Below are 18,411 nucleotides of genomic sequence, written 5' to 3'. Positions count from 1 at the left end.
GGCCTCCAAGCAAAACCTGTGTGGGTGTTGAACACTTCACAATATCCCTGGCCTGAACACGTCATGCGCATTTTGAAACATGTTGGCTGCGTCATGCTGTGAGGAAGCTTTTCTTCAGCAGGAACAGGAAAGATGGTCAGATGCACCATGACAGAAACCTTGTTAGAGGTTGCAGAAGACCTGAGACTGAAGCAGAGGTTTACCTCGCAGCAGAACAACAGCCTTAATCATGCAGCAAGAGCTACAGTGGAACGGTTTAGAACAAAGTGTTAGAATGGCCTAGTCAAAGCCCAGACCTCGAGCCTGTGGCAAGACCTGAAAACTGGATTTTCACAGATGCTTTCAACTCAGAATTTCAGCTACTTTGCTGCAGTCGTGTATCTCATCACATCCCAATAAAGTACAAAACAGTTTGATTGTAATGTGACAAAAAATTATCCCGCTGTACAGTTTTTTTTTTTTTTTTTCTTAAGCAGAAATGTACTTAAATTATTCCTTCTAAAGAAAGTTTGACCAAGCTGTGTTCAGCTCAGTATATCTAACGGTGGTGTGCTTTTATTTCTCGTCTGACAGGTTTTAAAGAAAGCCGCGATCGTTCAGAAAGCGAAGACGACAGAACACACTCGCACTGAGAGGCAGGTGCTGGAGCACATTCGCCAGTCTCCCTTCCTGGTCACGCTTCACTATGCCTTTCAAACTCAGAGCAAGCTGCACCTCATCCTAGGTGAGTCCCGAGACAGCCAAAGAATCACAAAGAGCTCCCGTCTTGTCAGCCATGAAACATTGAATAGATTTCTGCTTCATCTATCTGTCTGGTTCTTTTCTTGGACCTTTTTTTTTTTTTTTTTTTTTTTTGCTGTCATGCCTTTTCAAGCCCCTCTCTGTATTTGTTCTTGTGTGTGAGTACAGACTATGTGAGCGGCGGAGAAATGTTTACTCATCTTTACCAGCGAGATCACTTCTCCGAGGAAGCAGTGCGGATTTATATCGGAGAAATAATTCTTGCTCTGGAGCACCTGCACAAGGTGAGAGTTTGGCTATACATGTCTTTGAATTGTGTATGTTCTTTTTTTTTTATCAATATTTCATCCTTTAGGCCCTGAATGGCGCTATTCTTGGTAATACTAGTCCCCCCCCCCCACCCCCCACACACACACACACACACAGTCTACACTGCAAAAACGGACCTAGAAATAAGTAAAATATTCTTTAAAATCAATGTATTTGTCCTTGATTTGAGCAGGTAAATAAGATGATTTGCCAATGGAATAAGATGTTTGCACTTAAAATAGGAACAATTCATCTTCATCACCTTATTTCAAGTGCAGGATGTCTAAATATCTTATTTTAGGGGTCAAAATACTCATTCCATTGGCAGATAATATTATTTACCTGCTCAAATCAAGGATAAATACACTAACTTTAAGAACATTTTACTTATTTTTAGATCCATTTTTGCAGTGTAACGGTTATTTGTTCACTTTTATTCTCCTATTCTGTTTTTTTTTTTTTTTTTTTTTTGTGCTGTTATTTAAATCACTTCCAGCGTTTTCCTGTTTGTACAAATACAGCTGTTGGTTTTATTCTACATATTTTTTTCCCCTCAAAGGAGAGAAGTCTCCTTTGGTGTTCGTTATGTGAAATCCTCTCTGTCTCGAGGAAGTGGTTACCTAATAATGTTACGCAACTACTGTAGTTGCAGTGTTGAATTCAGTCATTATCTGGCATGTTGCTGTGTTGGCTTTGATTGTTAACTGTTTGCTGAACGCCGGTAGTCAGATTGTTGTCTGATTTCCTTTTAGATTCATTCCTCGACTCAGTAATACTGCCTAGTCTGCTGGTTTTAGTAGCAGTGTTAAGGTTTCAGTGACTGATATTTTTAAGTACAATCTTCTAGCAGCTAAACTCCCATCTTTAGGTTTTAGTGAAACCGTTTAACTTTTCAGTGCTGCTAAATATACAAATTAGACCTATTTTCTCATTAGTCTCCCGACTACATGGAGGAAAGCCAGTGTTTGCAAATCCATCCAAAGTGGCGATTCGGTACAGCATAAGAGGGAAGTCCTAGTGCTTTGGTAATCAGAAGGTGCAGAGGCAATGTTGTCATGGCAAGTCCAAAAAAAAAGCCAGGCAACAACACTAACAACGGCACCATCTATTTTACACTTTGATGAGCTTAGATGAAGCTATGCATATTAAAAATAACTTAAAAAAAAAATCACATTCAGAACAGGATGGTAAAACTCATCAATAGGTGGAAATTGACACTGCAAGATGAAAAACTTACCTTACAAGGATAAAATGGGGTGAGTTTTTTTCCCCCCGTTTTTTTCTTATTAGTGTGCTTGTTTTTACCTTTCTCATTATAAAATGTCTAAGCATTGTGCCTTGTATTAAAGAACAGTGGGAACATACCTAAACCAAGCAGTATTTGCTGCATCTTCTGACGCCGAAGCACCTCTCTGCTCTCAGTGCAGCTGCAGAGTGTTTACATCCACTTCATTTAGTCATATTATTCGTCTGATAAACGACGAAGGAGAATAATCATTCTCACTTCGCTACTACTGGATTTGTAGTCCTATAGAACAGAGTTAAGGAGCACGCTGTAAATGCCACAACTTTGACTGCTCCTCTGGGAGACCTCATGAACTTTGTTTACATTAGCATGCATCAGTGAAAGGACCAAAGTTACATACCGTAAGTGCGTTTCTAGTCCTACTGACCACTCAGAGCATTTTACACTAGAACCACATTCTTCTAATCATGCCTGCTAACACGCACCCATTCATTTACACAGACTAGTAGGCAACTCGAGGGGAAATATTGTAATTGTGAAAACACTTGTAATAGCTATTCTTTATGCAGCTTGGGAGCAACAGGAGGGGAGAGGAGCATTGGACTGGGTATAATTTCTTGTATCATGAAAAATTAGTTATATTGATAAGAATTTAGACCTATCATGATAACGATAAAGTCTGATATCTTAAAACCATCAAAACGGACAGTGTTGTCATGGTTGCTTTTTCTATTTTATCCATCAATAAATATGACATTTGAAAATATGTTGAAAAACAGTCACTATGTACACCTTTGTGATAAAAGTCACCCTACTTGTTCTAGTTGGGTCCTGAAAAAGCCCATTCCTAACTAGCTGTGTTATTTATCAACAATCAGAATCAAGACTCTTTATGATTAATATGTGTTACCATAATCATATTTTTGATGATGAGACAGACACCGGCTCAGGTTGCACACAGATTACATAGAACAAATAATGAGACATAATGTTTCCTTTTTTTTATTTTTATGAAATTAGTTGATCGCACTGCCCAACAACACTTCCTGAGAAGTTTAAAGCGTGCAAATAGGTCTTAGGATCTATTAAGACTCATATCCGAGTCAGAAAGTCAGTCAGCATTCCCTTTTACAAACGATATAGATTATGGTGCTGTTGCATGGTTTAGTTACCATGTTGATACACTCATGTCTGCAGTAAATACTGTGCAATGATTTTAAATCTTTAAGTTATAGAACTGTGCCGTCTGCATGGATGGAGGTCCAACCAGACATTCCCAGAGAAACTAAAGTGAGCAAATAGGCATTACCAGTAGTGTGTTTGTAGCATGTGACAGGCCACCACTGAAAAGTGCTTTATAAATAAACTTGCCTTGCCTCAAACTGGGCTGCTGGTTTACCGAGTCTCAGCAGGGGGCGATAGCCCTCACAGCTTTTGGAAAGAATTGGTATCTGAAAGGAGCCGTATCTGTGTTTGTGGGGCTCTAACTGCAGTGAAATGCAGTCACAGACATACATTTGCCTAAAAAAAAAAGACTACAAAGAAGTTGTAAAAACATAGTCATCATAACTTTAGTGATTAGCACCATGAACAGCACAAAAATCGTGTTAGAATTTAAAGTCCATATCGTCCATCCCTACAGCACTGGAAGTCTCTCTTGCTAAAGAAAGCCCTGGTCACTGCTGTAATTTCTCTGGCATCTCGTTGACTTTAATGAAATTATCTAATGGAATATATTAGCGTTTTTAAAAAAAAAAAAAGACTTCATAAAACCTTTTAATCTGGTCCCGGTATCATCAAATCCATTCAGGGAAAGGAGGGAATTTTAGCAGAACTTTCCGAGCTGGTTGGGTGAAGCAACACCTAGTGCCTGCCTACTCTAGGTTGGTTTTAGCTAATTATGGTGTCAAATGAAAATGTAAGCAGAAGGCACCATGAGTAACCACAAGTAATGCTGGTCAAGGCACTTCTTGCTGTTCTTCTTTCAAAGAAGAAATGGATTCTGCCATAACAGATGTGATAGCAGCAGCTACGCGTACATCCTCCTGCGCTGCCATGTTTGTTTTGATTCGGCTGTGGGCTCAGCAGCTCTTGCATTTTGTTATAGCTGTATTTCCCGCCATAAACCATGTTACTGCAACCTGATTGGCCTGACCAGTTTATGGTTCGGACCCAAACGGTTGAAGCGGCATTTGTGAACAAACGAATATTGCAAAAAAAATATCAGCTTGCAGGCAATGTTATAGTAAATTCACTGAGCAAAGGCTTGTTGAAATACCAAATATGTTATTGTTACTGCTAATTTTAGACAAACCCCTAAACAAGTTGGTAAAACGGATTCCTACTGTGTTTGGAATAAAAACCTGTCTGGTTGTGGTCTGGCAATGCAACACAGTTCCTATGGATTTTAGATTTTTTTTCACCTCTTTTTATCAAATCATTTTTCTTAAGTTGTTTGTGCTCACTTAATTTAAATGTATTTTCATGACATTTTTCTCTGGGCCTTTGTGCAGCTTGGGATCGTGTACCGAGACATCAAATTGGAAAACATTCTTCTAGACAGCGAAGGCCACGTGGTGTTGACAGATTTCGGGCTCAGCAAAGAGTTTCTGGAGGAAGACGTATGTAGCGTGATACTACAGAGCCAACTCTGTGTGCTGTGCTCATGTGTAGTAATTCTGCCTTTGGCTTCGTCTTGTTGCAGAAAGGAAGAACTTACTCCTTCTGCGGCACCATCGAATACATGGCTCCAGAAATCATCAGGGGGAAGGCTGGCCATGGCAAGGTAAACTCAAGGAGGCCCTTCCGTGTCCAGGGTGTTCAGTCTGAAACACGATCATTTCAGACTATAGGTGTTGGTTTGGGGAGTATTCTTTTAAACTACTATTGTTAAAAAGTAAAGAATTATCTGAGAATTGATTAAATTAAACCTCAATTTGTCAAACTCTCATCAAACCATCCAACATGATTTATTTTGTTATGTTTCACAAAGCAAGGTTGGACTGGTGACGAAAATAGTTTTGGATCATATTATTATTTTTGCTCTAAGTGGAAGCATCTGACTGAACATAATCTAATAGTGGAGATTGCATATTTTGGCATCATTATTTGTATGATATGAGCACATTTTACATGTTCCCGGTGTGTTATTAAAGCAGAAGAACCTCCAGCAGCTTACCGTCTGAGTGTGCACTGACTCAGCTCTGGACCTGCTGCTGTTTGTCTTTAAGCTTGTTTTCTCCCCCTGCTGTCCTGCAGTCAGTAGATTGGTGGAGTCTGGGGATCCTGATGTTCGAGCTGCTCACAGGAGCTTCTCCTTTTACCTTGGAGGGAGAAAGGAACTCTCAGAGCGAGGTGTCAAAGTGAGTGCTGCTCCTTTCATTGCTGTGATACCGACTTTCACAGATGAAATCGCCTAGTTTCATTCTGATGTTGTCTGAATGGTTCCTGTCGCAAACAGACTGGTGTAAAGCAGGTTGTATGCTGGGGAACCATTTCCTCTGTTTCAGAGGACAACAGAGCGGGGTCCATGAAGGTGTTGTTTTAAAAGCTCCTCACCTTTTTTCTCTCAGACGTATCCTGCGCTGCGATCCACCGTTCCCCTCTATGATCGGACCTGTTGCTAAGGACCTGCTGAGGAAGCTGTTGGTGAAAGATCCACACAAGAGACTCGGCTCTGGACCCCGAGGAGCCGAGGACATCAAAGCTCATGCCTTCTTCAAGGTCCTTAACGGCTTAACTGCCAGTTACACACATTTGTCTCCTACCCCTGTGAACCTTTCTTTTTTTAAATGAAAGAGAGTTCGTATGCAGGCTTGGAAAAATATGGAAAATAGAGAACAAAAAAATCCTTTCTTCCTCTCTTGGCTTACTCCCTTTTTCCTTCATCTGGCTACCATCCTTCCTTTCCTATAATTTATCCTATGTTTATTCTTGTGTTTTATTTTTCCTTCCTACAGTTCTTCTTGTCCTTCCTTCCCTCTTTGTAGTCTTTTTGCAGCCCTTGTATGCAAATCTTGACTACGATTTATCTGCTGTGAGTTCATTGTGCACCATTGCAGCTATACTTAGGAAATGTGCTGACAGGTTTGAGAATTTTTTGGCCCAAAAGTGTGGGAGAGCTGCATAACTTTCTGCTCATTGCTTCCTCAAAGGGCCTGAACTGGTCTGACCTAGCGCAGAAGAAGGTGTCGAGTCCATTCAAACCAGAGCTGAAAAATGAACTCGATGTGGGCAACTTTGCTGAGGAGTTCACTGGAATGGACCCCGTCTACTCCCCGGCGAGTACGCCTCCCAGCACAGACCGCCTGTTCCAGGTCAGTCCCATACCTGCAGCTGCTGCCTGAAAACGTTAAGTCTGAAAAGTTAGACACAGGCTAAGTAATGTAAAACGATCATATTCTATCAGTTGCTTTCATTGTCTCTAACATGCAGCTCTTCTCTGTTTTAGGGCTACTCATTTATCGCTCCTTCCATTTTGTTCAATAAGAACGCAGTCATGGGAGACTTTGTGGAAAGTCAGATTGGATCCGAGCGCCCGGCCTCTGCTTCTGTTCAGCAAAGTGCAATGTTAAAGGTATGGGTGAAGGCTCAGACACACAGTTGTGTTGACATTTGGAAACAATTCAAGCAGAAGTAGTTGTCGATTTCATTCAAGGAGAGAATCCTTGATGGAGTTCGTTAATGTTTCTTTAAAGGCAGAAGAAGGAGAACACAAGAAGAAAATATAGTTAAATAACCAAAGATGCCATTGCCTGGTCTGAGCTATTTGATCAGGAAATCATTTGCGTTGAAATACATTTATTCTAATTTTATTATTTGGCACACTGGTATCTGTTTGGCAAAAAAATAAATAAAAATAAAACACAAGTCAGTTTCGCTGTTTGATTTCTACCCTTCATGTATAAAAAGGGAAATGCAGCAACGTGTTCCAGAAGCATAGAGTATATAAATAAAATAAAAGCTTGGTGCATCAGAGAGCCAGAAAGTGTTATCTCACAGCAAGCCTATGTATGAATGTTTAAAGTTGACTTCATGTAACTGAGTTGAGTTGAAATGTAAAGCTGTAATCTGATAAATATGGCGCTCAAAGATATCTTCTGCCTGTTTGCTGTGTACATATTATATAGAATATAGAGTTCTGACATTAAAATATTGCTCTGTCAGATTTTACAAGCAGTATTTAAGTTCATACAGACAACTAGGCCCAAAATTATTTAAACCAATTGTAGATTTAAGTAATCTTTAATTTGACCTACATGTTCCTTCTGACTGGAGTTGATATTAACGTTTTGGAGTAGAGTCCTGACGTTAATCTAACCGAGATACTGTGGAAACTAAAGATTAGAGGGAGGGCGAGGAGTATTTCAAACTCTAAAAAAACAACAGTGACCTGTCTGATCACCAGCAAATATGTGTGCTGTAATGCAATAAAGATTTACCAATTGTTTATTGATAAGGACATTAAACATTTTCAACATGCCATTAAAAAAGAGAATGACCATAATAAAATAATGGTAAACATTAAGGTACTGCGCTTATACTTTTTTATTATCATTTCCAATCAGAAATCAACTTCTTGGTTGAATAACAATCCTGTTATCCTGTAATCCAGTCCTAAATCTGCCAGTTGCATGAATAACCGTGGCCTTAACTGTGTCAACATAGTTTCTCAGATCTTGAACACTGGATACCAAAAGCGTACCCTTTTAACTAATGTCTCCGTTTGTTCAGGAATCCCAGTTCTTTCAGCACTACGAGTTGGACCTTCATGGGCCTCCACTCGGTGAGGGGAGTTTTTCTGTGTGCAGGAAATGCAGACACAAGCTGAACGGCCACGAGTACGCCGTTAAGATCGTCAGCCGCAGGTGAGGGGGACCTGTGATTAGAGCTGCAGCTAATGATTATTTTAGTGATCGAGTATTCTAGCCAATATTCTGATGATTTAACTGCTTTAGCTTATATTATAAGTAATAAACTAAAGAGAAAATGCAAGTAAAGAAATGATTATCTTTCCTTTTTTAAAAGAAAATCAACATTTTATTGCTTAAAATTCAACAGTATTTCATGCCTTTAGTGTACATTGGAACATTTGTAGCAAAGGATGCATCTGCTGCTAACATCCACATGTGAAAAGCTCAGCCCTTTCTGGTTGACATCAGTGTGGAGCTAGCTGCCTCTGTAGCCAGAAATGTCACAGACAGACAAAAAAAAAAGTGCTTCAAGCGTATTTACATATTGCATTCTGGGATTTTAAAGAGATTTCTAGCATCAAGAAAAAGAATTTTATCCATAGGAAATGGAACTCTTGAAGTGTACTTAAGTACCAAGTTAAACTTGTTTTTTATTGCACAAGATAACAAAAAATCTGCAAATAAATCCACAGAACAGAAGCAGAACCAAACTCTCCTCTAACTGCAGTGTAGGATGGATCGTTTTAATGTCTCTGCAGGTTTGTAGTGTAACCTGCTCTTAAAGGTTATTTTAATTTTGGAGTGACCCCCATATCTTTAAACTGCAGCCAAGTGTTTCTTCTCTTTCGGGTCTCACTCAGAGTTCTACTACACGATAACACGGCACCCTCTCCTCACTGCTCTGTTGTTTGACTCGCATCGGAGCATCTGCATCCCTTATTGCTTTCACATAATGGTATACTCCTATATCCTCATGTGTGATTGGCTGCCATGCTGGCCAATCAAAATAAGCCTCTGTGTGCTTTTGTAGCACAAGTTGATAAGAAACGCACAACTTGGTGCCGAAGGTTTACTGCCCAGGTGTTGCATCATAGAACGTGCTTTTATAGAATGCTAATTAATTTTTGGGATACGCACACTGGCTATTTCAGAACAGAACGACACGTCCAGCTGTCCTTCACTGCTGTCTGTAACATTTAAAATGCATAACTCACATGTAAACTTCTTTTTTAATACTTGCTGTGTGTTTTTCTATTTGTTAGAATGGAGGTTAATACTCAGAGGGAGATTGCTGCCCTGAGGCAGTGCGAAGCTCATCCCAACATCGTCAAGCTGTATGATGTCTACACTGATCAGGTACAGCGGGAGAAGCACAGGAACTGCCTTGTCGACAACAAATGAACGGACAAAACATTAAAGAGGATATGCATAATAAATATTTTATCTGTAATTATGGAGTGTAAAACCACTATCAACTCAAAAAACAGAAATTTGAAGCGTCTTGGTTTCAAAACATTCCTCTCAGTTAGCCATTTCAATTGGGGTTCCTACATAGTCTAGAGTTTAAGGATCTTAAGACATTTGGCTGTGGAAAAAATTTGTTTCCAGAGCTCTGTTCTTGATCTCAGTAGGTAAAGCCTGTCCATCCAAGTTACTTGGGCGCTGCGTAAAAATTCACGCTGTACCCCAAAAGGGGTAAAGTATGAATTGAGTAGAAGTCAATAGAACTACTCTGGTGTTTGATGCAGTGAAAATATAAAGAAAGGAAACAAATGTGTTTTGTTAGTATAAGGGGCTTGAATTTCACGGTAGAGAAGGTATATAGAGTTTAGGACGTAAACGTGACCAATTTGGTTTAGACCGCCATGTTCCTGGGATCAGGAAGCATAGAAATTAAGGAGAGGAATGGATGGGAGCAGTCAGCTTTCTCATAGCAATATACATCGATACAAAACTAAACTCAATAAACTAAAAATTAATTATCCATATTTAGCTGCTAGTCCGTCCGTCCGTCGTCTTCCGCTTATCCGGGGTCGGGTCGCGGGGGTAGCAGCTTTAGTAGGGAGGCCCAGATGTCCCTCTCCCCGGCCACTTGGGCCAGCTCCTCAGGAGGAATCCCAAGGCGTTCCCAGGCCAGCCGGGAGACATAGTCCCTCCAGCGTGTCCTGGGTCTTCCCCTGGGTCTCCTCCCGGTGGGACGTGCCCGGAACACCTCACCAGGGAGGCGTCCAGGAGGCATCCTGACCAGATGCCCGAGCCACCTCAACTGGCTCCTCTCGACGTGGAGGAGCAGCGGCTCTACTCTGAGTCCTCCCCGGATGACTGAGCTCCTCACCCTATCTCTAAGGGAGAGCCCAGACACACTACGGAGAAAACTCATTTCAGCCGCTTGTATCCGGGATCTCGTTCTTTCGGTCACGACCCAAAGCTCGTGACCATAAATGAGGGTAGGAACGTACCCTCATTTAGCTGTTAGTGTGCTTTTTAAAACAATTGATCAGGACACCTGAATTTGAAATACCCGGACATTTACAACTACCTAATCAACTTTCCCTCCCACTACACTGGGGAATCGCTGAAAGCCTACAAAAGTCTTGAGAGATATAAATGGACTCAGTCAGGATTTGTGACCGAAATTGTGCTGTGGAGTTTACCACAACGGGATTGTTTCATTGTTACTACGAGGGTAAGTAGGCTACAGTTATGCTAGCATAGGCTATGATGACATTAGACAGCAACTAGTGGCTGTGATAGAGTTTTATGGCGATTTTTGTTACAGGTGAATCATTCACAAAGATTAAATGAGCCCTCCCTTAACATGCCTTAAAATAATGATACGATCAAAATACTTATATTGAGTATATCACCTATATACTCATATTTCTGCACACTGTACAATGAGAAGCGGTAGGATTGACTATTCAGTACTGGATCAGACAGCATGGTGAACTGTAAAAGTTGGATTAGGCCTATGCAGACTGCTCATTTTAAATTATAGCCAATATTATGTACAGAAAAAGTCATCAGTAAAGTTTTGGTTGTTTACTATACGGGCCTCTCTGTTACTACGGAAACATTTGCCTGCCAGCGTTGGGAAATAGCTCTGGCTACAGTACTGTTGCACTGCCGTGGATTTTTTTCTGCGTTGGCAAATCATTACCATGAAAACTGTAGACACAAAAATGTAATGCAATAGCTAGCAATACTGTTGCAAAAGATAAAATTAAATAACTGTGAGGGGCCGAGTCGCAAAATCAGAGAAGCACAGGGAAGTCTTTGAGGAAAAAATAGTAACTAATTTATTTACCAACAAAACCCAAACTTAACATAGGAACTGACCTTCCAAACTGACATACAAAGGGAACATATATACTGGCTGATCAGGCCATTTTGACACAAGAAGGAACATGAATTGCATCTACCTAAACAAAACAGCAAAAGACCAAACTAATCAGTACATTACCAAATCATTAACATATGAGGAGAAAAGGACTTAAATAATTAAACTTTCCAAATTTAATTACAAAAACAAAAAACAAACAAATAGAAAACCCTAAACCCTTTCTACACCTCTTCTAAAACCAAGTAGAAGAGTCCATCTAGGCCTCAGTGCCATTGAGGAGATCCTGCTGGGGACTCCTTTCCTTTACTGGCCACACCCACATGGCAGCCTCCCAGGAACTGGCAACTCAAATGAAAAGTATATTAATTTAAAGTAAACCAAACAAGCAAGAAATGAGAAAATGAATCAACTGTGTGTGCACCCAATTAGCTAACCCATGCCAAGCCCCCTAAGTAAGAGTGAAACACAGTACAGTGAAATATAAAAGATTTAAAGAAATGAAAAGAGTTACCAGACCATTTATAGTGTGTCTGTGCATGCTGCCTTATATGAAATGTTCACTGCACAAGCGGAATCCATTGAGTGACGGGATCCAGGGCTCAGTTTTCTTCATCACGCTCTAAGCCCGTTTAATGGCAGAAATCCATTATTCCCTCCTAACAGGATCTTTAAGGATGCGATAAAATGCTCTCTTTTAACGTCCCTCAGTAGTTTGTGCATCCAGGGGCACAACACGAGAACTGTTGATTAGTCAGTTAGTTTGTGTTCAAGCTTATCCTGCCAATATGGCGCCTGGTGGTTGTGTGACACCATCTCCTGCAGCTCTATAGTAATGTGATGTTTCTTTTGGTCACTGCTTGGGAGAGTTTAAAAAAATAAATAAAAAAAAGAATAGGACTGTAGACTTGTTACTCTGTCTTCCTTTGTTGAAGTGGATGAACATCCCCAGCAAGAGGACCAAGCTATCAGAGTTAAATAAACGTCTTACTTAATTTTCAAGCGAAATAATTAATTGGAATGCCGTCACATTTTGCAGATTGCAGCTTCATTCATAACAAAATTCAGTGTTGAGTCTGCTTTGTCTGCCAAGATGTTTGAGAACTGAAATTCCAACAAAACACTTCGGTTTATTTAGATTGAGTGTTGTTTTTGAAAACACCGATGCAGAAGTTGAAATTGCGTTCACTCACTTTGAGACTGCAGCATTTCATTCTCCCACAAGAGGGAGTGAAGGTTTTAGAGAGAAAGAAATGATGCAACGATGAATCCATCCACCCACCCATCCTATTCCTTTGTGTTTCTGTTTTCACAGACTTAATTTTTCAACATTACAAACTCTAGAAATAGAAGCAGTAAAATTTTGAGTTCTTTAAAAAAAAGGTATTAAAGCAGCTGAAGACTTTTAAAGTTAGAGTATGGAAAAGTGTGTGATTTTTGTCAAGAACAATGTTTGGGATCTTTGAAAGTTTGTGGGATAAAGGTTTATCACACACCTCGTTACTTTTTCCTTCCCTCAACATCAGATCATGCTCAGTGCCATGAAAATGTATTTGCCTCTTACAGAGTTCTTCTGTTCTTGCTGTCTTGTCACACGTAAAACGGTCAGATGATCAAACTAATTTTAATATACGACTGAGATGACGTGAATAAATGGAGAATACGGTTTTAAACGATGATTTAATTTATTATTGGAAAAAGCTTTCCAAACCAAATTGGTCCTACATAAAAAATGTAGTTGCCTCCAAAACCTAATTTACAAGTTGCTCCAATCTTGGCTGAAATGCCTTTGCTATAGATTGCAGTGATTGTTTTGCATCTGTGTGCGGGGAATTTGGTCATCTTTCATAAAAACTCTGTTTTAATTGAGACACCTTGGACCCTTGTCGACCATGGACGCCACATTTTAATTGGCTTTCAAACCGGACTTTGACTAGCCCATCCCAAAAGCTTTTGTTTATTTGAGCCATTCAGCAGTGGATTTTCTGATGTGCTTCTGATCGCTGTGCTGCTGCTTGAGAGAGCAGAATTAATGGCTTCTTCAACTATGACAGGCCTTTGACGTAGCAAGGCAGTGCCACACAATCACCGCCACCACCGTGTTCGACTGTCGGCATGATGTTCTTTCTGAAGGGCTTAGTCAGATGTAACGCATTTGATAACATATGATTGAACTTGACTTTGTAAAGTGCCTTGAGATGACATGTTTCATGAATTGCCGCTATATAAATAAAATTTAGTTGAATTAAATTGAATAACGGTATTCTTCTACTTTTTCTGATGTTTTATATCCCAACTAGGAATTCTGAATTGTACCATTGTTTAGTATTTTTCAGCAGGGAGCTGCAGGATTAGACATCCCAGAACTGTTGTCTTGTGCTTTAGTTTTATTTAGGCCAAAGATCTGGGAAAACAAAACAAAATAGCCCCAGCCTCAGTTAAATAGTTTTGGTGCAGTTTGGACTCTGAAGAACACAAACTGCATACTGGGTGGTAATTCAGCTCTATGCGACATCAACATAATAGTTTTACTTTTCTTTCTTTTTTTTCTTTCTTTCCATGGTGAACCTCCCGCTCTGTCAGTATCACACGTATTTGGTAATGGAGCTTCTAAAAGGTGGGGAGTTACTGGATCGGATCAAGAAGAAGAAGCTGTTTGGTGAGGCCGAAGCCAGTCAGATGCTCCAGAGCCTGGTGTCAGCTGTAGGCTTCATGCACGAGGCTGGCGTGGTGCACAGAGACCTTAAACCTGAGGTGTGCTTTATTTTTATTTTATTTTTTTAAATCGTCCTATTATGGTAAACATGCCCACCTAGCAGCACGTTGCCTCGGTTGACCTTGTGCTTTACCTTTCAGAACGTGCTGTTTACCGACGAGGGCAAGGACTCTGTGCTGAAAGTCATAGACTTCGGGTTCGCCCGCCTGTGCCCTGCAGGCAGCGCTCCTCTGCAGACGCCCTGCTTCACGCTGCAGTACGCCGCCCCGGAGCTTTTTGAGAGCGCGGGATACGACAAGTCCTGCGACCTCTGGAGTCTTGGGGTCATCTTGGTAATTGAACCTGCGTACCCCGGGTATGTCACACACGTCTGGCTACCAGCAGTGCTAATGGCTCTCTGTGTGCGCCCTACAGTACACCATGCTGTCAGGCCAGGTGCCGTTTCAGAGCGAGCAGTGTGGGATGACCTCGTCGTACGCTGCAGACATCATGCAGAAAATAAAAGAGGGCGATTTCTCGTTGGAGGGGGAGGCGTGGAAGGGCGTTTCAGAGGATGCTAAAGAGCTTGTTAAAGGTCTGTGCAGTTTGTGGCATATTTTTTAATGCTGTTGATGGTTGTTTAAGTACAAGAGAAATGCTGTTTGCATGTATGTTTCACATGTTGGTTAAATGTTTGATTCTGTTTTAATGTGTTGGTCTGAAGGACTTCTGACCGTGGATCCAGAGAGCCGTCTGAAACTCTCCGATCTGATGGAGAACAGCTGGCTGCAAGGCGGAGCTTCCATGTCCACCACTCCTCTCTGCACTCCAGATGTGTTAGAGTCCAGTGGGCCAACAGTCCGCACCTATGTCAACGCTACGTACAAGGTAACGGCTTCGTACATCGGATTTCACTTTGAACGGAACAAATGTGGTGCCTTAAAATATTTATACTACCATAACCTATTCCTCTTCTCTCACATCATAATAAATACATTTTTATAATATATGGGATAGAGTACCACAAAGTACCATTAAAACTGCATTTTTTTTTTTTTTTTTACAAATGAAAATCTGAAAAGCAAGGGGTACGTTTGCACTAATCTCTCCTCGGTCCGTACTTTGTAGGAACAGCTTTTGCGTCAAATTCATTTCAACTATTACATTTAAGTTAAAATGTGCAAGATAGAGGAAGGAGGCGTTGATACACTGTCAGACAATGGAGAGAGTCTGCGTGCACGTGAACATGTTTAGACTTTCAGAAATATCAATAACAGATTAATGCAGCAGGAAACAATCTTTGTGCACCTAAACCAAAATGAAAAACACCAAGACAGAACTTAAATATTATATAATACACAGTTATGTTGTATTAAAGTATTAGTACTGTGGATCAAGTGGCTGTTTTGAGGAGTTGGTGGAGATAAATAGGGCTTCTTCTGAGGGGAGTCGGGGAGGAGCTGAGCTTTTCCAGGTTTTATGATTGATATGTAATCTTTTAAATTTAGCCTTTATTTTTTATCTTTATAATATTTTTACTTTTGATTGTAGTAGGGACAGATGATAATTCACCAACAATATATATATCGATCAAGAGATGTGTGGTGCGATAGTGGAAAAAAAAGGTCAATAGAACAGTTTTCCTTCCTTTTACATTCTAGCCTATCATGTAGGTTAATACTACAATCACTACATCCTCCCAACCAATCACAAACGCAGACACAGGAAGGCTCCATCACCAAGCTTCGTCCCCTTCAAAGAGTTCAGAGAGCACAGATTTAAAAACTTGCAGTTTTGGTAAACAGTTGATTGAATTGAATTTCTTGTCGCCCGTGGGGGAAATTTCGTTTCAGTAGAGCCCATCAAGAGGTTAAGTTTGAATTCAGTGTTCTTTATCTAAAAATGGGTCATTAAGCAAGACCATAAAATGGCCAAGGCTGCACTTAAAATATATGTTTTGAATTTTTTGACAATTATCAATATCAATCAATATGATTTCTATTTTATTGATGTGCTTTTTTTCCCTATGTCATCCAGTCCTAGATTGTAGCACTTTGAGATACTTAAAATTGACAGTAAATAATATTCATTATTTATTATGAATGTTATTCATGTTTTTAAATAATAATTGTCATTATTGCCTCCAACTCCAATGTAGCACTTTGAGATACTTAAAATTGACTGTAAACAATATTCATCATTTATTATGAATATTATTCATAATTCATAATTTGTTTTTTTTTCTTCTTCTGATATCAACTTACTCCACCAGGCGTTCAACCGCTGCAAGAGAGAGGGCTTTTTTCCTGAAAAGCGTCGACAACGCGCCCCTCGCAAAACGGCGCAAGCTCAAGATGACGAGCACAGGCGTGGAGACCCGCTGGAGTTCCTCCTCCTCCTCCTCCTCTTCTTCCACCTCCTCCTCGGCATCCAAAGAACAGCACAAGCAGACTGTGACCCCGAAGCACAGCAAGCCAAAATGAGACGGCGAGAGCAGCCCTGAAGAATCAAAGGTGTGTCCTGATATGGAGGACACCTTGTCCTCCGGTGGGTCAGCTCTGAAACGGACTGAAACACCTATGCGGGCACAACGAAAGTTTTTAACGCAAAATATCTTCATTCCTTCTGCCGCACTCTACTCAAACCAAACGTGTATTTTCTTGAAAAGAGAAGGTGTGCCCACAAAGATTGGAATTCCTGTTCAGTATTTTTTTCTCGGCACAATCGGTTTATCGTCACTGTGGCTAGAGAACGGCGCCTGGTTGGAGAAATGGAGGAAAGGGAAAAACGAGCCATTAATGAGCAGAAGCCATAAATCCAGCAAAAACAGCAAACCTCTGAATGCGAAGGCACACTGCAAGCAAACAGGCCTTTTTTTTTAAATTCATAATTGAACTGTAATATGTAATAATTTAAAGCAGTCAGAGATGGAGAGAGTTAGGTCAAAGTATCAATCCCTACCCTTCAAGTACTCCTCCACATGATGGCGCTCTGCTCAAAACAAATGGAATAAAGTTTCGACTTTATGGCTTAAGTTTGAGGCTAAATTTGAGCCGTTTGCACTATCAGCAGAGAATGTAAAACGATCAACTTATCAGAAAGAAAGGAAATGGCTGCAGGGACTGAGCACAGAGGGATTTATATTTTTGATGTTTATGTGTCACTTTGTTATTTAGCATTGTATGGGTTGAGCAATGCTTACTGGGAAGCAGTTGTATCAGTTTGGTATAATTTCATTGGAAAGGTGCTGGACTTCCAATACACTACCGGATTGAGCTCGGCCAATAAAGGTTTATGATCGGCGGAGTTCCACTTCAGATGTTCAGGAGTAGCAGCTGCCTAAACACAGGCACGCTTGCTGTGATACGTCTCATCTTGGTTTCGGTTTGCAAATTTCTAGCATGCATATTGTATATTAGTGTATATTATGGCGTCTCCGACTGATGATAGATTCGTCACTTCAGCACTTGAGTGGTGAGAGCCGAACAGTTTGATGACGGGCATGTGATTCTGCATCTAGGCTCCTTCTGCAGTGTCCAGCTAGCCTCAGACCAGTGCCATAGTGGGCTCCCACAGATACACAGAGGCCTGTCGTCTAATGACTGAGCTCAGCTTTTTTTTTTCCTTTCCTTTTTTAAATCTCTCCTCACCTCGCCTGACTTCTGTCTTTTTTCCTGAGGTGGTTTTAGAACACTGTACAGCTTTGAAACTCAAAACCTGTTTAAGAACGAGACGCTTAATCACGACTTTTCGGTGAAAGTAATGTACATACCCTTCTTGATTTTAGAAAAACAAAACAAATTATGTAATGACTTATGTTTTACCAGCTGTCTGAAAGGTATATTATTGTTTTTATTGGACTTCTTAAATGTTGCACAGTCAGTTGAGCAATTAAACACATTTCAGCTTTAACGGTGATTTTTGCTGATATTTATTACGTTTTTGATTTTTAATGCTGTGGTTATGGGTTTGTCATGATTTAGCTCTTGTTGAGGTCCAGCTGTGTGTATGTGTGTGTGTGTGTGTGTGTGTTTGATATACTGAGGGATGTTTGCAGATCAGTTGTGCTGATATTTCTGTGCCAGATGACGCGGTATTGCAACTTTGCTGTATTCTTTTTCTGTTGTGGTTTCCCACTGATGTCGTTTTGAATTTATCTGGTTGTTTGTTGATGTTTTTACTCAAGAATTGCTTTTATCGATGTTGAGATTCTTCTCTTGTTGGGGATTTTGTTTTCCTTTTCTCTCTTCTTTTACCTCTCATTAAGTTTTAGCGTTACTATTTTACTGTCATTGTCAATGTCCTAACTGGGAATTTTTCTTTTGCACCAAGATTAGTATTTTTGTCCTTTTGGTTGGTGCAAAAATAAATATTACTTTGAAATATC

At 40.3% G+C, this 18,411-nt stretch overlaps 1 protein-coding gene across 1 annotated transcript in view; it reads left to right on the top strand.

Moving 5' to 3' along the window:
* rps6ka4 (ribosomal protein S6 kinase, polypeptide 4) overlaps positions 1-18,411 on the top strand; it is a 22,973-nt gene extending 4,562 nt beyond the window's left edge. The window contains 16 exon segments of the mRNA XM_036143387.1: positions 574-724; positions 910-1,025; positions 4,810-4,917; positions 5,001-5,081; positions 5,555-5,658; positions 5,869-6,019; positions 6,451-6,612; positions 6,747-6,872; positions 8,030-8,163; positions 9,252-9,345; positions 13,913-14,083; positions 14,186-14,377; positions 14,460-14,619; positions 14,749-14,912; positions 16,297-16,323; positions 16,325-18,411. Of these exon segments, the coding sequence (XP_035999280.1) occupies positions 574-724; positions 910-1,025; positions 4,810-4,917; positions 5,001-5,081; positions 5,555-5,658; positions 5,869-6,019; positions 6,451-6,612; positions 6,747-6,872; positions 8,030-8,163; positions 9,252-9,345; positions 13,913-14,083; positions 14,186-14,377; positions 14,460-14,619; positions 14,749-14,912; positions 16,297-16,323; positions 16,325-16,507 (2,124 nt within the window). The 3' untranslated portion in view covers positions 16,508-18,411.

This window comes from Fundulus heteroclitus, chromosome 11, assembly GCF_011125445.2.
Source record: "Fundulus heteroclitus isolate FHET01 chromosome 11, MU-UCD_Fhet_4.1, whole genome shotgun sequence".
NCBI lineage: Eukaryota > Metazoa > Chordata > Actinopteri > Cyprinodontiformes > Fundulidae > Fundulus > Fundulus heteroclitus.
The sequence above is the reverse complement of the archived record's forward strand: the minus strand, read 5'-3'. Positions and strand labels throughout refer to the sequence as shown.